Source organism: Pangasianodon hypophthalmus, chromosome 12, assembly GCF_027358585.1.
Source record: "Pangasianodon hypophthalmus isolate fPanHyp1 chromosome 12, fPanHyp1.pri, whole genome shotgun sequence".
NCBI lineage: Eukaryota > Metazoa > Chordata > Actinopteri > Siluriformes > Pangasiidae > Pangasianodon > Pangasianodon hypophthalmus.
The window spans coordinates 698,652-720,290 of record NC_069721.1 but is presented as its reverse complement, the minus strand read 5'-3'; the positions used below and the strand labels follow the sequence as shown (position 1 = coordinate 720,290).

At 41.1% G+C, this 21,639-nt stretch overlaps 2 protein-coding genes across 2 annotated transcripts in view; one reads left to right on the top strand and one right to left on the bottom strand.

Annotated features, from left to right (window-relative positions):
• Window positions 1-3,680, top strand: part of c12h10orf88 (chromosome 12 C10orf88 homolog) — a 6,279-nt gene extending 2,599 nt beyond the window's left edge. Inside the window, exons 2-6 of the mRNA XM_034309261.2 lie at window positions 510-707; window positions 855-927; window positions 1,827-2,030; window positions 2,353-2,663; window positions 2,817-3,680. Coding sequence (XP_034165152.1) covers window positions 510-707; window positions 855-927; window positions 1,827-2,030; window positions 2,353-2,663; window positions 2,817-3,000 — 970 coding nt within the window. The 3' untranslated portion in view covers window positions 3,001-3,680. The remainder of the gene's footprint in view (window positions 1-509; window positions 708-854; window positions 928-1,826; window positions 2,031-2,352; window positions 2,664-2,816) is intronic.
• A 4,248-nt stretch (window positions 3,681-7,928) lies between these two features.
• The window catches only part of htra1b (HtrA serine peptidase 1b), a 29,457-nt gene continuing 15,746 nt past the window's right edge, over window positions 7,929-21,639 (bottom strand). Inside the window, exons 4-9 of the mRNA XM_026928163.3 lie at window positions 15,431-15,625; window positions 14,651-14,683; window positions 11,904-12,018; window positions 11,663-11,720; window positions 10,899-10,994; window positions 7,929-8,868 (exon numbers count right to left, since the gene is read on the bottom strand). Of these exons, the coding sequence (XP_026783964.2) occupies window positions 8,700-8,868; window positions 10,899-10,994; window positions 11,663-11,720; window positions 11,904-12,018; window positions 14,651-14,683; window positions 15,431-15,625 (666 nt within the window). The 3' untranslated portion in view covers window positions 7,929-8,699. The remainder of the gene's footprint in view (window positions 8,869-10,898; window positions 10,995-11,662; window positions 11,721-11,903; window positions 12,019-14,650; window positions 14,684-15,430; window positions 15,626-21,639) is intronic.

The following is a 21,639-nucleotide window of genomic DNA, read 5'->3' as shown; positions in this document are numbered from 1 at the left end:
ACTCATCACCACATATCACACTCATCACCACATATCACACTCATCACCACTCATCACCACATATCACACTCATCACCACTCATCACCACATATCACACTCATCACCACTCATCACCACATCACCACTCATCACCACTCATCACCACATATCACACTCATCACCACATATCACACTCATCACCACATATCACACTCATCACCACTCATCACCACATATCACACTCATCACCACTCATCACACTCATCACCACTCATCACCACTCATCACACTCATCACCACTCATCACCACATCACACTCATCACCACTCATCACCACATCACACTCATCACCACATATCACACTCATCACCACTCATCACCACATCACACTCATCACCACATCACTGATTGTTTTCCTAAAAGGAGTTGTTTTAATTCCTTACCTGCTGAGTGTGTGTGTTGGTGTGATGATGATGATGCTGATGATGATGATGATGATGCTGATGATCATGTGATCACCTGTTCCCAGGTGTGAGCCTGTGCTCCTGGAGCGAGCGGAGGAATCCTCGCCGTGCGTCATCACGCTGCTGTGTCGACCCGGTTCAGGCGCCGTCATCAGCAGCCTGCAGGTGGTGAGCGAGGCGAGGACCGTCGAGGTCTACTCTCTGTCCGGAGATTACTGCGGGACAAGCCGCGGCGAGGAAGATCCAAGATGGCAGCAAAGCAGGTGCGCGCCTTAATAAACACGCAGCCGGAGAAACCTCCGGGCTGTTAGCAGAAAACTTCAGCATGAAGGGATCATTTTTATTATTATTTTTAATCCAGCACATACACACCGAATGTGAGTTATTTAACGTGCACCTTCTCATGCTAGTGGTGAAGATAAAAGACTCTTCTACAGGAGCCGCTTGGTGTTGGAATCTCCGCTAGCGTCCTGTGAAGTGAAGGTGCGTCTGTCTCTTCGTCTTCTCATGAACACACAGGAATCATGGTCTAAACCGGGGACCTGATACAGGTTTAATCCGCATTTAGGATCTGTGTTCTGAATTTAAATCATCTTGTGAACTCTAATTGACTTGAAAGATTAAAATAATAATAAAGCGTGATACCCAGATAGACCACAAGGGGGCAAAACAGAGCAATAAACTCCGAGCTATAAACTCAGCTACTGTCGAAATGATGCAACTCTTCATTCGTGAGGTAAAAATCTGACGTGTCTTTATAAAAATAACTTATTTTTTAGGGATGAACAAGTACTTACACAATCACAGCTAATCTTTCAGACTGTATCGATTTCCCAGTCTCGTCAATATATTATGGGATATTTTGTGTAGATTCGTGATTTATAATCCTAACTCAAGGGGGTGAATACTTATGCAAGCCGCCGTGTATAAACAGTAGAGCCATGATTTGGAATAATTTGCGTTCTCTTTCTCTCCTGTTGTAAAGGAAATGACAGTTAACTGGTTAATGCAGTAGATCAGAAGAATTCAGCTCAGTTTTGTCGTGTAACATTTTGTTTAATACTTAACCATTAGTGAGGAGTTTATTGATTATAAATCATATACGTGAGTTCGAAGCGGTTATGCGTTGCTCCAGCAGGTGTTGTGTTAAATTTATACGTCCTGACGATATTTTATATTGTGTTTTTGTCAAAACGTCCCGTTCTGATCTCTCTTGCTCTCTCTGTAGTGGCGTGTTCTCGTGCATTGATCAGTTAAATAAATATAATAAACTGACCTGAGACCAGTGTGTATTAGTTATCGTTTATTTATTTAGAAAAGCAGAACTGATCCCCGATCAGCAGGAGCTCACGTTAACGGGTCGCTCTCGTGTCTCCACGCAGCTGCTCTCTCTCGGCGGCCGCTCGGCCGTCAGGATCCGTCAGGTGGTTGTGGGACTGCGGTTCCGTTCGGAGCGTCCAGAGCTCCAGCCCGGTCCGGCTGCTGGCATCGACCTTCATCGTGTCCAGGCCATGATGCAGGAGATGGGCACCACCCTCTCACCCGGGGCGCAGAACCTCATGGAAATGGTGCAGTTTCAGCAGAAGGTCAGTACCAGAGAGCAGGTCACCTTTTTCCGATGTTCTCCTTACAGAAGACGTGACCACACCAGCGCTTACAAGCGAATTTTTTTTTTTGTGGAGCGTCCACCGTACAGATGTGATGCAGGACACACTGAAAGCTTTCCTGCTTTTTTAGCCAAAGCAACAAATAAATCTCACCTGAGAAAAGACGCATTTGCGGTTACTGTCCCTTTGTGCTGTCGTTATTTAACCTCGTGCTGTGAGCCAATAGGAAACAAGAGAAACACGGCCGAGCCGCTAATTATTAAGTTGACTTTTGCCAAATATCCTTCCGTTCTCTTTTTAGAACAAAGCCGACGTCCTCGGTGGCTTCTTGCCGCTGCTGATGGGCGGCGGCACGTTAGCGTGCCTGGCCAAAGGGGCTAAAGCGATGGGAGATGTTGGCTCTGATGGCGCCGCGGCACCTGCTGGACATCAGTCCGGAACGTTCCGTGCCAACCAGAGCGGCGTCCCAGATGCTGTAGCAGGTGGTCCGGGTGGGAACCGGAGTCCAGTTAGCCCTGATGTTCTTCCCATACTTCAGAGTGTGTGTGGTCAGGTTACACAACTCCGCCTCGACGCTCTGACCTCACCAGAGAAGAAGACGAACGGAGAGCGGTGAGTCACCAGCAGTTTATTTTTCTTCCCTTTTGAGGTTCTTAAGGTTCTTGGATCTTAGATGTGACCTCCAGCTGATTTTTTTTTTTTTTTTGTATTTGTGTTTGAACTCTTTATTAAAGTTGTGGTTTGCTGTGTTTTTTTGCGAGGCAGTGAGGATCACATGTGCTGCGGAGGTCTGGAGAAAGTTCTGGAGAAAGTGGTGGAGAAGCGTATGCAGGATCTGGAGAACAGGTTGAAGGAGCACATGGACACACGCCTGGATGCTCTTCAGCAACGACTGGAGCTCACACTACATCAACTCGCGCTCCTCACGAGCACATCGAACCCGCAGTAAACCTGCTCACCGGGAACAGCCGAGCCAGAGTGCTTCTGAGGACGGGATTTATTTAAATAACTTCTCTAACAGTTTGGCTGAACGGATCGTTGCTAACCTTTATGGATTCTTCCTGAAAACCATCTGAAACTTTAATGGTTATGCTGAGAAATAACGTTTCTAATGTTTGAACAGGTGAACCACAGGTTTTTAACGATTGTTGGTCACTTGTGTGTTAATTTTTATTGACGGTGATGGACACACAGCTAATAATTCACACGACTCAGAGTCAACATTATCGCCAGTGCTGCTTTTCCAGCTGCTAATGTTCACTGTAAACACATTTATCAAGCTTGACGTGTGTTTTAATCAGAATTTAACTGGTTTGCGGTTTCAGTGAAAGAAATGTTGTTTTTTTTTTTAACCCAGTGATGGCACTGAATTCCAGGAGGCTGAAGCTGAACACCAGAACGTCACTCCAAGACGCCTGATTGATTCGGTTCATTCTGTCGAATTCTTTTGGCCGAAAACGAAAGCGTGCGCTGGTTCAGCCTCCTGGGATCTGATCTTAAAAAGGTTTAAATCATGTTCTTGTTGTTTGAGGTGTTTGTTCATTGACATTGTACTTAATGGTTTACATTAAACCAACTGGAGAACTAAGGACAAAAAAAAGAAAACATTAAAACGTGGTTATACTGAGACACAGAGTTCCTCTTACGTTTCCCAGAATTCTTCCTTTCCAGTCACACCTTTTAGAGACCTTTTAGACCTCTTTAGTGACTTTATTTCACAAAACGGCCTAACAACAAATCTAGTGAGAAAGCAGGTTCAACTGACTTACAACCAGTTTGTAACACCAACAGCCAATCACTGAGCACCGTTATTCCCGACAACCAATCACTGATCATAATTGTTCTTGACGTCCAATCACTGATCACAATTATTCCCAATGACCAATCACTGATCACCATTGTTCCCTACGACCAATTACTGATCACCATTGTTCCCAACAACCAATCACTGATCACCATTGTTCCCAACAACCAATCACTGATCACCATTGTTCCCAACAACCAATCACTGATCACCATTGTTCCCAACAACCAATCACTGATCACCATTGTTCCCAACGACCAATCACTGATCACCATTGTTCCCAACGACCAATCACTGATCACCATTGTTCCCAACGACCAATCACTGATCACCATTGTTCCCTACGTCCAACTCTATTCTATTCTATTCTATTCTAAGTGTCTTCAGAAAATCCTACACCATGAAACAGTTTTTCATATGCAAATGATCATGATGATTCTACGCAAATGATTCTCTGACATCATCTGTTGTCTTGTAGCAGCTCTTTGAGCACTCATGAACTACTTTCCCTGAACAGATTTGGCAACAGCGTCTGCACAGCATGAACTCGGTGCGGTTCTGTGCTGATTAATGACATGGCTCTGAGCTCGGATTTTTTGGGAGTATCCCAGCATCTGTGTTGGAATTAAAAAAAAAAAAAAAAAAAAAAAAGAGGACAGCTCACTTAGAGGAACTGGGGTAGAAGCCAAGACACCACAGCTGAACAAACACACTATGAGACTTCTGAAAACTTACCAACTCAGCTCTAAGCAAACAATGACCTGGAACTGCTCCGTAAACCCTCCTCGCTGTTCTCCGCTTTAACGTCATTCTGCCTGGGATTCGGTTTTACTGAGGAATAAACCACGATGGGACGTGCTGTTGCAGGAAAATAATCAGCGACGGGGTGGTGTGATGAAGCAGCGTTACTGTTACCACCCAAACGTTGATTAATTTTCCTGTAACAGCACGTCCCCAAATGGTTTATTCCTCTAACAACACAGCAATTTTACTGACTAATTTGTTCACAAACACTTGTTCAGCATTGATGTGGAATAATTAGATATAATTTAAATGAAGTTGAGAGAAAAATATGCCTGCAAACTCCACCCACTTTAGCGACACACTTAACATTTCATACAATTTCATACAGAAATCCATACAAGGAAGTTTTCTGCCTGTATTAGTCAGCGTTCTCCCTATTATCAGAAGATCACAAGTTCAGTAGCTCGTGTCACGAGTGAGTAGCTTGGTCAAAGAGTTGAGGTTAACAGTAAGCTACTTTTGGGCTGTGGAAGGGATTTGTTTCAAGGTCAAAGCTTTTAAAGTCATGTGGGTAATGGGTGGAGATGTACAGAAAGATCTACAGCAGGAGGTTTTTCTTCAATTAAACACCCACACGTCTTTAAGGATCAGCCAGAACGCAGCAGAGGAAGTCCAACTGTTTCAGCAAAAACCGAAGACCCGGCTGGCCTCTTTACAAAATATACAAGTTTCTTAAAGGAGGGGGAAAAATATAAAAAACATAAAACATACGGTTAGAACTTCAGGAACTTGTAAGTCATGTTGAAGCTGATGGAGTAGTGCAAAATAAGCAAAATAGTGAATATAGTCACATTGATGTAGTATTATCTATTACAAGATGACAATAAACCAAATATGAGATTATTAAACCTATGTCTAGACATGTATAGACACATTTCAAGCTTTAAATGTTCTTATTCTACTGGCAGAACATTCTAGAAATAAATGCGAGGAATTAGCAGAATGATCTGCCAATAGAACAATTGAACAATATTTTCATTTTTTGCAGTGTAGTGCCAGATTATAGCTTACTATAAGAAAAAAAAAACACCGAGAATCAGAGCAGTATGTCAGAAATGAAGTCTGACACTATGAAGATTAGCAGTTGGTGCGGTACACGTTGTGGAACATTAACTGGAACGTGAACCTCAGTGAAATGTTGATCCAGGTTACGGCCCTGAAGGTTCTGAAAACACACTGAATTACTCTAATGGTTCTTGACTTCTGTAATAACGTCATTGCCTATTAAAAAAAAAAAACCTAGCTTACAGAAAATTCTGGGTTCTGACAGCTGGAGAAGTGCAGATGTTCGGTGCAGTCAGGGGTCACTGCGCTGAGGTTGGAGAGTTTGTGAGAAGAAAACCAGGCGAGTCTCAGTGAAAGAACGGGAAAAGTTTAACTCACAGCATCATCACGCTCTCAAATCTCTGCTGTGAAGATTACTCTGCACAATATCATCTCTTACCAAGTAAAAATATCTTCATATTTCCCTTTAATTCCTCTTCATATTTCTCTTTATTAGATTGCCAGTAGAACTTAAGCTTGAAATCAGTAAATCTGTCTAGAAAAAGGCTTCATGATCCTCTATCTGTTATATAATAATCTCACAGTGAGAAATGTTTTTCCTTTATTCAAGATATTTCACTTGCTAAGAATAATGTAGTAATAATGTGATGCATTTCTCGTAATGTTTTCTCATAACAATGAGATGTTTTTCACGTAACAAGATGATTGTTATGTAATAACGAGGTGCTTTTCACGTAATAGCAACATCCTTTTCTCATAACAACGAGATGCTTTTCACATAACAACAAGATTCTTTTCTCGTAACAAGATGATTGTTACGTAACAACGGGATGCTTTTCACGTAACGAGATGCTTTTCACATAATAACGAGATGCTTTTCTCGTAACAACGAGATGCTCTTTACGTAAAAAGATACTTTTCACGTAACAGTGAGAAGCTTTTCTCATAACGAAATACTTTTCTCATAACAAGATTCTTTTCACGTAACAAGATGCTTTTCTCGTAATAACACAAATACAGGTGTATTTATACTGAGTTATATCATGTGACCGTTATTAAACCACACACAGGATTCAACTTATGATGTCATTTCTAATTGTAAGTGTTTTCACCAGAACTAATTTAGCAATTTATGCAACTTTTCCTTTTTTGCATTTGTAAATAATTTTTTAAACTATAATGATTTTTCCCTCCACTATCATGGACTATTACGTGTAGATTCATGGCGTATAATCCAAATTACAGTGACGAGAAATAAATATTTGGACACATTTGTTTTTGTTTTTTAATATACTTTCAGTGCATATATCCACTGCACATAATCCACTACACACTAAATATAATCCACTACACACATAGTGTCTTTTGACTTTGTACTTATAAATATCAACAAAAAAAACTATGTATTCATAAGCATAAACAAAGATATGCTTAAAAAACAAAAATTGATCGGGAGAAGAAAAAATGATTAAAAGCTATTATTAAAAACTCCTTTGTTGCAAAGCCGTTGTTGGCAGTAAGAAATAATTAGTACTCCATTCATGATTCCTTGGATGAAGTGTAATACCCTAGGACTGTTTGTAGAGAAGCTGCTCCATATCGTGATGCTCCCATCACCATGCTTCATTGCAGGTATGCTGTTTTACAATCAACCCTTCTTTCTCCAAACACAATGAGCTGAATTATTGCTAAAGACTTCTATTCGTCTTATATCTGACCAGAGTATATTGTTCCCAAGAGCTCTGATTGGTCTGAATACTTTTCGACATGCATCTCTGTGCTTATTTTTTTAATCAGAGGAGTTTAGCGTGAGGTGTTGGAGATGTTTGTGGTGCAGTTCTTTGCTTATTCGTTGTTCTCTGTGTATCTGTTGTTCCTGCTGCTTTCAGGTCGTCCTGCAACTCTTTTCGAGTGATTATTGGCTTCTCTCTTACCTTCCTTATTATTAGTCTGAGAGCGTGTTGGGAAATCTTGCTTCAGATACGATGAGTTGTGGCTCCATGAACTTTCCTCATGCATCTTATGGAACCTGTTGTCTCTGCTACGGCTCTGTAGTGTCGTTTAATAACGATGTCCCTGAGAACTTCATCCTTCACCTTCACCATGAGTGCTACTTGTTACCGTAATCTTTCCAACCAAGCTTTTATAATGACACCAAAACATCTTTTGCAGCATTTATATTGAAATTGACTGAGTAATAATAAAAGATAAAGTATATCAAAAGGATAAAGCTGTGCAGTGAGAATACCAATAACAAGTCCAAGTACCAAATAAAAGAACGTTTTATTTTTAATGTTTCCTGTTAGTGTGCTGCGAGATCAACTCTGTTGTTCTGTACATGTTCATACATACATTAACAACCTGATGTATCAGTCAATAATCCTGCTTATAAAGCCTGAATTAACAGGAATATTCAATCAATAGCATTGCTAATGTACATTTCTGATGGATCTCCACCAAACTCCACCGACAGTTCATGCTAGTTTTAATCGGAGACGCTCCCCGTGTTAAATCTGTTAATTCATAAAATGTTCAAATATTCAGGAATGAAGCAGCTTTAAATTTTGTGATATAAGTGTGATATAAGACTCCGTTTCTCCAGCACGATCCTGTTATTATTCGGATTCTCTCATGTGAAGTGTAATATATGAGTATAAACACAAAAATAATTAATAAATGCAACAATTTCGCTGATGTACATAAAAATAATACACAGCCAAGAGTTCCTCACTTTAAAAACAGAATCTGATACATGATTTTTTTTAATAATCCTAACTGAGTAATGGCAGACTGCAGATTTGACGGTTTTGAAGCAAGACACAAAAACAAGAGTAAACATTTCAGCGTACTGATCTCAAAAGTTTAAATATTGTGGGATTTACTAAGACAAAAGATTTAAAAAAATGACTAAAACAAAATGAACACGGCTCCAGATACACCATGCTCCGTGAAATGTCTGTGTTCTTTCGTTTTATAGCTAAGAACCAGCTCAAAGTAGAGCAGGGGGTCGCGACGTGACGTGACGTGACGAGAGGTCAAGGGTCAATCTCCTCAGGCACGATGGTGAGGATGACGTCCTCGTTTCCTCGCCGAACCACCATGCGGAGCGAGTTGTCTTTTTTGATGGCGGCGCTGACGTCGCTGGCTGACGCGATTTGCTCGCCGTTAATGCTGATGATGACGTCATTTTCCAGCAGACCTCCGCTACGACGCGACGAATGAACATGTTAGCAATATTCATTAGGTTTAACTAAAGTACTGCTGTTTAGCTAGCATAACTTATACAGTGGAGAATTTATTCCAGTTTAGCTAATATATACATCAATAACAATATTTATACACCTTAGATAAAGTACATCAACAAACTACATAAGGGTGGATTTAATTTAGACCAGTTTAGCTAATATACAGCTAATATTCTATATATACAGTATATATTCCAGATTTTTACAGTTTAGCTAAAGTACACCAGTTAAGCTAGCAAACTTTATACACCAATTTAGCTAATACCTTGCTAACAGCATTATTTATACAGATTAGCTAATACCTATCTTACAGCTTTATTTATACAGTTTAGCTAATACGTAGCTAACAGCATTATTTATACAGATTAGCTAATACCTAGCTAACAGCATTATTTATACAGATTAGCTGATACCTAGCTAACAGCATTATTTATACAGATTAGCTGATACGTAGCTAATAGCATTATTTAACATTGTTTTATAATTTAGCTAATCTACATCAGCTTAGCTAACAAACAGAGAGCATGTAATACACCAGCAGCATTAGCAGCAGTTTGAGTAGAACAGGTGTGTGTGTGTGTGTGTGTGTGTGTGTGTGTGTGTGTGTGTGCCCGCCCAAAGGACAGTGAGCTGTTTAGAGGCTGAATCTTATTGGTGAACTGAGTCAAATGTCCTGACTCACTGAAAAGAGTGAAAGAAAGAAAGAATTCCCATCACTAAAAGACACGCCTGCTGCGATCTGCACACATCTAACGTCCAACATCATCCTCCCTCGCTTTTCTTTCTTTCTTTCATCCAAAAACATAAAATTTAGGGTTTTTTTGGGCCTCAAAGCATTTTCATTCACAGTCATGTCACTAACCACATGGAGAGATGGTTTCCCTCAGCATGTGGTAACTTCAGTTTTAAACAGGAAGTGGCATTCAGGCTTACACACACACATACACACACACACACACCCTGCCGTTTCTGCTCCAGAGTGTCATTACCATGTACCGTATGACTTCATTACAGAGACGAGCCAAGCCTGCGCACAATGACGTGACTTAACTGGGCCTTACAGCAAGCTTTTACTTCTTTATTTCTGCTCATGTGCTTAGCCTGGGAACGGGCCGGTATCACTGAGGTCCAACTGAACCCTGAGCTCTTACTCTACACTCACACTAGCAAGCAACAAAGCGACAGATGAGCGTTCATTTTCTGTGTATGTGTGCGACATGGAGTCACTTGAGTATCACTTGAGCTCAGATTTTCTACATTCTATGCAAATTTGGGTTCCACACGGTGAAGCGACGAATCCAAGCGACTGGCTCAAATGATTCCTCAGAACAATTCTATAGTGCGTGTGGTCCGACATCTCTACAGTTCCCCGTTCACAACCTGCAATTAGTTCCCATTTACTGCAATTAGTTTCCCATTTACGACCTCTGATTTAATGTGTATAGTGACGTTAGGAAGAAAAAAAGTTTGGAAGGAAGTAGCGGAGATCATCGATGCCTCTGGTGAGTGCACGTAGCTAGCACAGTTGGCTCGTTTTGCTAATCTAATCTGAGAATGAAGCTAGTATGAAGCCGAGCGCATAACACGTAAATCACACAACTGACTTTCAAAATCAATAAATTAACTAGTTTAATTAGTTATATTAATATTTATTAATTATATTTCAAGATAAATTCTATTTTAAGTTATTACCGTTTCTCATTAGAATTAAAAAAAAACAAAAAAAAAAACAGGCCACAAGCCCACAAGCAACATACTACATGTGAGATGATAGACTTGTCACGTGCTGGTAATAGATGTCCTGCTGACCCACTCCATCACATCTGAGCCATACATAACAATATCTATTTTTAAATATCTCATATATCTCATCTTTTATTTCAGACAGTAATTGAGACAATATCTACGGAAATACTATCCACTCCCACGTCTGCTCTTACGCATGCACGCTTGGGAGTGGAAAGTATTTTGTATCTAGAATCTACTCACGTTTCTGCTGGAGTTTTGGGAATGACCTCGATGACGTACGCGCCAGAGGTGACGTCCGGGAAATCGGTTATCCTTCCTTTCAACTCCTTAGCAAGACTACAAGAGAATCAAGAGATCCATAATGTTAATAAGCATACCCACTTTTTTGCTTTTGGAAGTGTACGGTATTATATTAAGAGTCCAGAGTGTGGGCTTTAATAATTCTTTGCCTTCTAACATCCAGGGAAGTTTGAAGTTAGTTCCTGAGGTACTCACTCAACTTTTGTGTTAACATCATGAGCAGAACTTCATATAACAAACGCAGCTTGTTACGCATGTTACAGAGAAACCGCAAAGAAGCTCCTCTGTCCTGAAGATGTCGGAAAACTTAAAGTTACAGCTTTACCTCTGACACTGGAGACTCCTTCCATAAAGGTTAAATAAACGTCTCCTTACAGAAAAGTTCACCATATCAACTAATATACATTATCTGTTTATCATCCACTGTACGAGTCCCTGTGAATGAGCTGTTACTATAGAAACGATAACGTATTAGAACGAGCGCATTAATTATAAACCTGCGCTACTGTCAGAGCTGCTGTTATAGAAAATTAATCAACACCTTCTGACCAATCAGAACTCAACAGCGCTGTGGTATAAATATAAATTAATCACTTTGTAGCTTTATTACTTTATTTTGCTAGGCACTCAGGATGTCAGGCTGGTAGAAGCACATTAAAATCAGTACTGTGGCTCAGGACAGGAGTTACAGAGGTTCCACTCACGTTGGGGTGAGGCTCATCATTCTCACACCAATATACTTCTTTTTTGTGGTGTTTTTTCCTGTTAAAAAAAATCAACACATCAGAATGCTGTGTTTCAGCCAAACTAGAAATTTTTCACGTCTATCAGATCTCATAATAGTACTAATCCATGACTAGCACTTCTACTGTTGGTAAGAGGAGAGCTACTTGTATATAGCAGGGGAAAACAAAGAAAAGATCAGATCTAGTCCTTGTCTCTAACCTTTGGCCTGTCGATCATGAGACTCAGTAAGGAACTGGCGGATCTTGTCAGAGGGAATGGCGAAGGAGATCCCAGCAGTCACCTTCAGAGTATTAATCCCTATGACCTCTCCATCCTACGCACACACACACACACACACACACACACACACACACACACGCACACATAAACAAAATCATAAACACATACAACACTACACAACCACAACAATCTGGCTGAAAACGTGTTCTATTTCACCGTCGGTAAATGCCAGGAGCGGTGAAAATCAACCCTATATCATCTCTTCTAGACCTTTCAACCACGTCATGTATGATGCTGTATTTACAACTACAACTGCCATCTTCCCCATTCTTCTTGCCTTGTACACCATATAGACTTGAAAATCTGGTGTCATCCAAAGCTAGTGATACCCTCCTCTCATCTGTTCTGCCATGGTGAATATATTTTTTCCCATTAGTGCTTTTCTAGTGATAAGCTACAGTACTCTCGGATACCTGCTAGCTTCGAGTTGGATTTCCTTCGGTAGCATTGCTCTACCAATTTGCACTGTGCTGCTGCTCAGTTACCATTGGGCCGGGTTCTCTTCTGAGTACTTCACATCCCATGCCTTTAGTTGACCAATTAGCCTGTAACCACATGCTGCTATAATGGTTGTGAGGCTTTTCATTGCTGTTCTATATGCTATGTTAGCTGGATTCTGCAAACACTGGGGCTGGAGTCAGGTATTCCCATTATTCTCCCACTGCCGGGAGGCAATCTGCATCTGTGCTATCCGCTCAGAGCATTCCACATCCCTCCCTATCTAACCAACCAGCAGGCCTGTGGCTACATACCACTAGCATGGTTTGGTGGTTTTCCTGTAATATGTAGCTCTGAGACTGGAGATGTTTTTTCTGTCCACATAACGGACCCCTCAATCCTTCATGATACATCATGTGGTTAACCAAGTGTGTCTTAATCTCTAATTTGCTTGCTGGAGACATAAGACTTTTCCAACAAAAGTTGGCAGCTTGGGAGAGTTGCCTCATCGGAGAGAGATAGTCACCATGGATTCTTCCATTACGGGCTGGGGAGCAATATGGTGGTTGCATGGTTGGCCACATGTTGGTCCACTCACACAAGGCCTTGGCAGGGTGTCCCTCACCTCAAGTAGGGAATCTTCCATTCATGGTGAGCCTCACTGAGAGCAACTCATCTACTGGGGCTGAACAGTGGTGCAGTGAAAAAGTAACATTACTCAGAGTTTTGGCAAGGCACAGGTGGACCTCACTGGTGGAGCTGCACAGTCCATTGGGAAAGGATGACCTGACCATCTACTATATGCAGTTCCTCCTCTTACCACATTGTACAGAATTCATGAGTTATGCCACTGAGTGGCCCTGGGTTGTGTGGCAAGACCTTGGTTTCCTCTACTGCTTTTGGTATTGATCGGAACACCTGATGTCCCAAATGGATGGCAACCCCAGCAAGGTCACATTTACAGTACAGTACATTTGTTCATTTGGCTGATGCTTTTATCCAAAATGACTTAATTGAAACAGGCCTCCAACCATGCAGTTGAAGGTTAAGGGTCTTACTCAAGGACCCAACAGTGGCAGTTTGGCACTGCCAGGACTTGAACTCACAACTTTTTAAGCAGGAGCCCAAAGCTTTAACCTTTAACTTCTATGTGCCAGTAGGTTTGGCCACTTAAAATGAATCTCAAACTGAGGATTCAACCTAGCAGTCCAGGAAATACCCATGAACGCAAGACCCTTGAGTACTCAGGCTTTGTATGCTCCTGTATGCTCCAAATCACTGATTGGATACACTGCATTGCCTGATTCCCAAAACACTAACTTTTCTTCAGGGACTGCTAGACATTGGCAAATCCCCATCTACAGACCTTTGCAGTACACCACAGCACCATGCACAGTATCTCTCTGGGGGCTCAGGAAATTATTTTGACCTTTCACGAGATGTATCCATCTGCCACGATTTTCCCAAGAGCCTATTGTGTGATCTCTTCCTTGTCTTAAGGCCCCTCCGTGCAAGCCAATGCAAGTTGCCGAACTGAAATGAGTGTCTCTGAAAGAGATCACGTCATCAAATTGAGTGGGAGAACTGCATGCTCTGCCAGATGACTCTGGCGTGACCTTTCGGTTGAACCCAGGGTTTCTGCCCATGGTCATATGAATTATGTGAATCAATCAATTGGCCCTGCAGTGTATCAAGATGGTGAGCCTGCAAAGTGTTCCTTGTGCCTGCTTCAGACCTTACGGTACTATTTAGATAACAATATGGCCAATAGGTGAGCTGGACCTCCTGTAACCTTTTTAAAACATGCCACTCTATGCCACTCCTCTCCCTGGAGCTCCAGGAAGTTAGTGTTGCTGCTATTTGGGCATCACTGTGCATTTTCTCCAGGTTCTATGAAGTTAACATCATCATTGGCATGAGAGTGGCATCTCCAAACAACTCGGCAAGAAGGTTAAAAAAGGTTAGTTAAATACATAAGAAGCATTTACCCCACCAACTTCAGGGTCTCTCATTGCTGATTCAAATACTATATCACTTCGTGACTTTGTTGGAAGGTCTTGGCATGCATTCACACACACAAGAACGTATCCAGGTGATTCGCACTGCCCTTGGTGGTTATCCAGGGTTCATAGAACAACAGTTACATATATAAGTAGCACTGACCTCACCCACCTTCTGTCTATTATAATATTGACATGGAAATCATGGAAGAATGAAATCTGGCTTACCAAGTTCACCAACGGTCCTCCTGAATTTCCATACTAGCAGAAAAAAAGTGTATTTTAGTACAGTAATATGTATAAACAATAAGAAACCAGAGAATCAGCCCTGTTATTTGCGGGAACAGGTGTGTATATTAAATGCAAGCCTGCCACTTCGTTAGATAACTATTCAAACCAGAAAGAATTTACAAGTTATTACAGGACATGGACCGCCAAATTTATGATGGCTGGAGCTTGTTGAGGCTGAAAAAGTAGGTGTGACTCAAATACCTTTGAGTAGCATTAAACAACTGTTGGCACCGTTGGAAAGAGAGGAAGGAAAAGGGGGTAAGGAACAATGGCTTTGCTCTTGTTTGCACTTTTTAATTTTTTTGTTTACTATATTATGAACAAAGTGAAATTCACATATTATTCACCTGTATAGGCTCGGAGTCTTCATTAACTTTTAAGTCTTTATTACTGGCACTTCTAAAAGGCATTATATGTTTTTTGGGTTAGTTTGGCCTCAGGTGTAGCCTACATTTGGTAAAAAGGAGTTAACAGCTAACAATTCATAAAATAGTAAGAGCTATAGGATTAAAATATTAACTTTATAACCTTCTTTGAAGACTTTGGACCAGACTAGATGAGGTCACATATCATCCCATTGTCTCATATAATATTATATTGCAGTTTTAAACCATTTTTGTACAGCAGCATTTGACCATTGTCCTTTGATACGTGGTGTAACACAAGTAACCCACTGAGTGATATATTTGGTTTAAGAATAATAAAATTTGAGCTTACATTGATGATGGCATCGGTCTGGATGTAGTCCATGTCTGAGTTGCGGAGACCAAGCTCCTTGCCGCCGCGCTGAGTGGTGCTAACGATTCCCGTCGTCACAGTGTTCTGGAGGGAGAAGGGGCTGCCGATGGCGACCACAAACTCGCCGGGCCTCAGATCAGCTGAGCTGCCCAGCAGCAGCACTGGGAGCTTCACCTGCAATACAAATTATTTTTTTAACCTACACTAAGCTCAAGCATATTCATAAAAAGCTATTTGAATCCTAGGGTGTGATACGCAAGCAGGTTTTAAGGCTGTGACCCTGTGTTCACTCTACCAGTGTCGCTTGTATTCACTTGTGGGCGTGGCCTGTACGGCATTTTTTTAGGTCCAAAATAGTAGCTATATATAGCTATGTTATATAATATGTTTAAATAGGTAATATAAAGTAAATTTACATGCTCATAACTGATAATTGAATGCTGGAGTTGATACAACAGATTAAAATCGAAGTGGGTGTTTTTCTTTCTCTTGTGAGTAGCTTGTACGGAAACGTAGCTGAGATGCGTCCAGTGTGGACTGACCAAGGCTTTCACACAACCCTTGTGCGACACATCCAGCGTGAATTCAGGGTAATGTTTAGTGCATTACCAGCTGTAGGTCTAGCAAATAAAGATATAGCAAAAAAATTGTATGAATATCCTTTCGAATTTTTTAAGACAGGCTTTATTTAAAAAGACCAACCCATCTCACGTTATTCATCATACCCCATATTGTCTACTGACCTACACAGTAAAGATTTTCAACACAGTAACAAACCCAACTAAGCTGCATGTCCTCCTCCTGCAGTGCAGTAAAATGTAGTGACTCTTTCCAAAAATACCGCCCAACATCGCCTCCGAATCTTCTACCCCCAGCAACCTACAATCATGTTCTTTCACTCCAAAGGCCATATTCTGCACCAAATTTGGATTTTTCTAAATGTAGTCACCAAATTACATGTCATTTTCAATGTGATACAATGCATCATCTTATCCAGATCCTGTATTTGAGGCAACATCTTTTTTATTCAACAGCGTGATGACAATGGTACTGCAATTTTACTGTTACTTGTAACCTTTAGCTGTATTTTGTGGGAGAGCTAATTTAAGGACATGCTGAGCTTATGCTGGTGTCGAATGACTGTTTGCAACTAAGCATAACTATACACCAGTCTGAACTCCAAATCGATAAAAAAAAAGAAGACTGAGCACAGCACCAGGGTCCTACTTTCTTAAGAAATTCTTTGGAGGGTTTGCGTATTTGCCTCCTTTGACATTTGGTATAGTGGTTAGTGATCCTTATTTAGCATTGTTCAGCAGAAGTACTTTATTGAATGTCAAGTACCCTTGTCTCTCTCAAACCTTTTGTACATCATTTTATTAGATTAATTTTCCTTCTGCTTCTCTTGGTGGGGGCCATGGTTGCAACAGGCTGAGAAGGTCAGCCAAGACTTCTTCATCCCAAGCCAGGGATTCCAGCTGGGGGATTCTCAGTTGTTCCCAAGCAAATTGTAAGATATAATCTATCCAGTGGGTCCTGGGTCTGCTCCAGGGTCTCCATCCAGTGGGATTTGCCTGATATAGCTCTACTGACCAGCGGGCATCCTTGTAAGGTAAGCAAACCACCTCTCAATGTGGAGGATTTCTAATCTGAGGCTCTCCCAGATTGCTGGACTCTTCCTATCGCATAGAGTAAGCCAAGAAACCCTGTGGAGGAACCTTATTTCTGCCACCTAACTTTATTACTCAGTCAATATCCACAGTGAGGGAAGGCAAACCAATAACCTTGAGCCAATGGGTAGCTACCTGGAGTGAGTGAAACTTGTATTTTCAGATTTGTTCTTATTCTTTGGACCAAGAATGTCTGCAAATCTCTTTCAAGGACACCAGAGGACGGTTTGTTTGACTGCACAAGATCTCACTTAGCTAGAGGCAGATCAGTGGCGCATGCTGGTATGAAGAGACCGACCCAGATTCGATTCTGGACGCTACTGAGGCTGGAGTTAAACATGGTGTTAAAACCTGCTGTACACACTGCATCCTCCATCCATCAGTAAGGTATAAGGAGCACTGAATCACTGAAGCTGGAAACTGAAGCTCAGCACAAATAAAACAGCCTATAAATAGCGAGATCCTGAAAAGTGATTGTATTCTTTAAACACTGCAGCACTGATGGAGACATTCATGGCCACGTTGAATTAAACTAGCATTACATTTGTGCATCAACTAACTGAAATATAAAAGCACCAAAACAGTGTGAAAATGATGGAAAAAAGCTGCCTGTTCTAGAGGCTTCCAATAACTGTCACACAGCTTCTTCAAGCCAACACTATGTCTAGATTTGTTGGTGTTTGTTGGAGGACGTTGGGTTGTGGTGCCCTGCAGTTAACTCGGCAGGAACCCAGGCATCACGGCCACAGAGGAAGTATGTGTCACTGGCTAGACACCTTGTGCACTTTTTTTGCTTGGATGGTATTCACCAAAAACCTGGACATAGGGCAGAATAGGGTACAATTTAAAATCTAAACAGCTTGTACAGTTGTGAAGAACGGACAAGCTTTGGTTTTATAAAAATCCATTTCCCATTACCTCACGGTTACAGCCGTCTGTCACAATGTTCCTTGTGGTCATATGCTGGATTGTGTCTTCTCTGGTTTTTCAACAGTACATAAAGCATCATTAATGGTCCTATGGGGGCGCTGTGCCAATAAAAAATCCAGAGAGGGGTGCTAGTGAGAGAGAAAGAGAAAGAGGAGGCAGACTATCTCTGACTCTCTTCACTTTGAGTAAACGCTTGTTGCAGTAGCTTTAGTCTCTTGCAGTGCTGCTGAAGTATTTGTGGTTAATGATATCCTGTTATATTCTGGGTATGTAATAAATTCCGTGAATATTTAAGAACTCGAGTCTGGTCTTGGACTCCAGTCCGGCCTCGAGATGTTTTTTTGTATTGACTTGAACTTGTCTCAGACTTACTGGCATTTATACTTGGACTTGTCTCAGTCTTGTGCACTGGTGTCACTAAATATTGTCTTAGCCACAACTGAGAGTTTGTAAAAATAATGTTTGTGTTGTTTTTTTCGTTTTACATGCACAATATTTGACAATAAGCAATTCCTTCTTTTAGAAATAATTGGTGCTATGCGTGAATAAAGCCATGCATTGGGGCAGTGTAAAGTAAAGGCATGGCCTTGACCTTTTGGTCTTAATCATCAAGTCTCGATCTTGACTTGACCTTGACTAGTCCTGGTCTTGGACTTATCCTGGACTTGACAATGGCATTCAGCCCTACAGATTACAGCCCTAGTGGAAGGGAAGCCCACTCTCTCTTTCAGGTTACCACAACATGAGCAGATGGTCTTAACACTCACCCAAAATACTAAAGTTTTCCAGTTCATAGTTAATGTAATAAAAAAATAGATTGCTTATTTGACAAATGCTCACCAATCACCATTAATCTATTTCAGATTGAGATTTCAGATTGTACAGCTTATCATGAAATACTGTATGTTCAGCAACATGTTCACCAGAACAGCTACATCAAGTCCATTTCGATGTTTGGCAGATGAAAACCCATAAGTTCTACAACAGGAGTTCCCACATGTGAGATTTTCTGTGACCCCAAGCCTTGGTCTACTGGGTTTTTTTTCACTACAGACCTTCATCATCATTTTCAGTGCATGCACAGACATATCCGTGTTCTCTGTTTTTGCAGTGATTTAGTTCCTCCTCGTTATTTACAGTCACACTAACGGCAAATCCATATTTAATAATGTTAATAATAATGTTTCAGTATATTTTCATGTTTGTTTTCTTGACCTCTGTTGTTCCACTGAGTCAGACACTCGATGTTGTTTAGGAACTAACAGAGGGAGATGGAAGGAGAAAGCTGAACTCCTACGCTAGTGAGGAGTGAAATGTGGCTTGCTTGCATGAGACTCCCAGAAACCTTTTAAAATGATGTCGTGACCCCATTTGTAAATCAAGTGACCCAACATGGGCTTGTGACGTCTAGTTTAGGGACTAGAGGAAATACTTTAATAAATATAATTTGGAAAGCGACCCAAACATTCAGGATGGTGACTCAGATTTCCAGTTGGATGAAACAAATTACTTCTGGCATATATATTAACCAATTCCAGTCTAAAGTAATGTCGCGACCCATTTGGTCTCCTGAACCTTGAACAACTTGTATGTGACTCACTGAAGCCTCATCCATCATGTTTACAACTGGAATATTTCCACTGATGACTTATGAGAAGCGAGAAGGGCAGTTTACTGTGCCTAGAAAGGGATGAAAATCTGTTTATTGAGACCACACAACTGTTGAATCATCACACTGCTGTGTGCACATGGAGTGCTTGGTCAACTTTAAAGCTCCCCTGAGGTCAAAATTGGTGTTTCAGAGTTTTTGGACCTGTCCTTTGGTATCATGGTGGTCATAGTCTCACCAATACCACAGTATAGCTAGAAAAAGAAGTTTTGGCGATATTCCAGTTTTAATTTGATAGTTTTTCACGTCCAGGAAAATGATTAAAATTTTCTTTCTTGATATCTCCATACTAGTCTTGTGTTCATCCAATTAAATGCTCTTCATATTTAGCTAGTTCGCTAATCTACTCTATTGACTGCTGTGTAAATCAGTCAAGCATTTGAACACCACGTCACTCTGACTTCCTGTTTCAAAAGGAAATATGTTTACATACGGAATCCAATTATGACTCAAGACATTTCATGGGGACTTTGACTAATTCCTATTCACATACAGTCTCCCAAGCATATACTGTATAAGTACAAGAAACAAGTCTGTGAGCTGGCTAGGAGGCTCTCAGGCCCAGAACACATTTCCTTATCTATTCTTTCTGCAAACAGGAGGACGTTTGGGAGGGTGTGTGGAGAAACTTCAGACTTAAAAGAAGAATACTAGAAAGAATATGGTGCTGCCTGACCAAGCCATGGTGGTGTTTTACATCAACCAAGCAAACTCTGGAACTGCTGTAGATTCACACCTTCTGTCTCTAGAGCTGCCTAACTATCGGGCTGATGCAGTGGAACAGCAGAAGCCCTGCGCCCAGGATCGAAAAGTCACAAAGTTGATTTTGAACACCTACAGCAGAGTGGAAGTTGATTTGACAGTAACAGACACCTTGGGCCAGGATGCTCTGGCACAGAATTGGCCACATCTGTAGCTGTATATCTTTTCTGGGCTCTGTGTTACTGATCAGAAGGTCATGAGTTCAAACCCCAGCACCCACCAAACTGCCAATGTTAGGCCCTTGAGCAAGGCCCTTAATCCTATCTGCTCCATCAAGGCTGACCTGCAGTCTGATCCCGACATTCTAACAAGCTCGAACATGCGAAGAAATTAATTTCAGTGTACTTTGGCAAAGACTTTCTTCTTATTCTTCTTTTACACTGTGCTCCACATATAGTCCTGATTGTATACCAGCACAGTCTTCTCACTATGGTGTGAAACACAGCAAGAACTTTGAAGAACCATCTCTTTCTGGTTCAACCCTTCAGGTGTACATGGCAGCATTGTCTCTGCACCAGGGGCTGGTTGATAATTTGCCTCCAGGAGTGCATAAATTAGTCAAAACCTTTTTTAAGGACAAGGAACATCTCTGACTTCCATGCAGATGATGGTCCTGTAGTGAGATCTTTACTTAGTGCTAAGCAGTATCTGCAACTTGCCATTTGAACCAATGGAAGATACAGATATAAAGTGGTTCTCACTTAAAGGCCTCAGCACACTTCATGCAGGAATGATGTCTGTGAGGGTTGTGCGAAAATGAAACCACCTCCATCCACTCACAAGTGCTCCAGTACTACAGTTAGTGCTATTAAAATTTCATCATAATTTCCACAAAGACTACAGGAAGAAGACTGCTCGCTGCAAAGTGCTGACAAGATAAACTAAAGCGAGCTGTTGGAGGTACATATACAAATGACAGAACACGAGAACGAGGATATTTTGTTACAAAGAGTGAATAAAAGCAAAGTAAAATATAAATAAGACATTAATAGTACGAGAGACCATTAAATAAATCAAAAGTTGAGGATAGTGAGTTTAGCATGCTAGTGAAACCTATGCGATAGTTGGAATGACTCGGTTTGGGCACGCCTTGTTTGTAACAACCATCATATCCGTGGGACATCCGTTTACTCCGCAATTACATCATATTGTTGTGG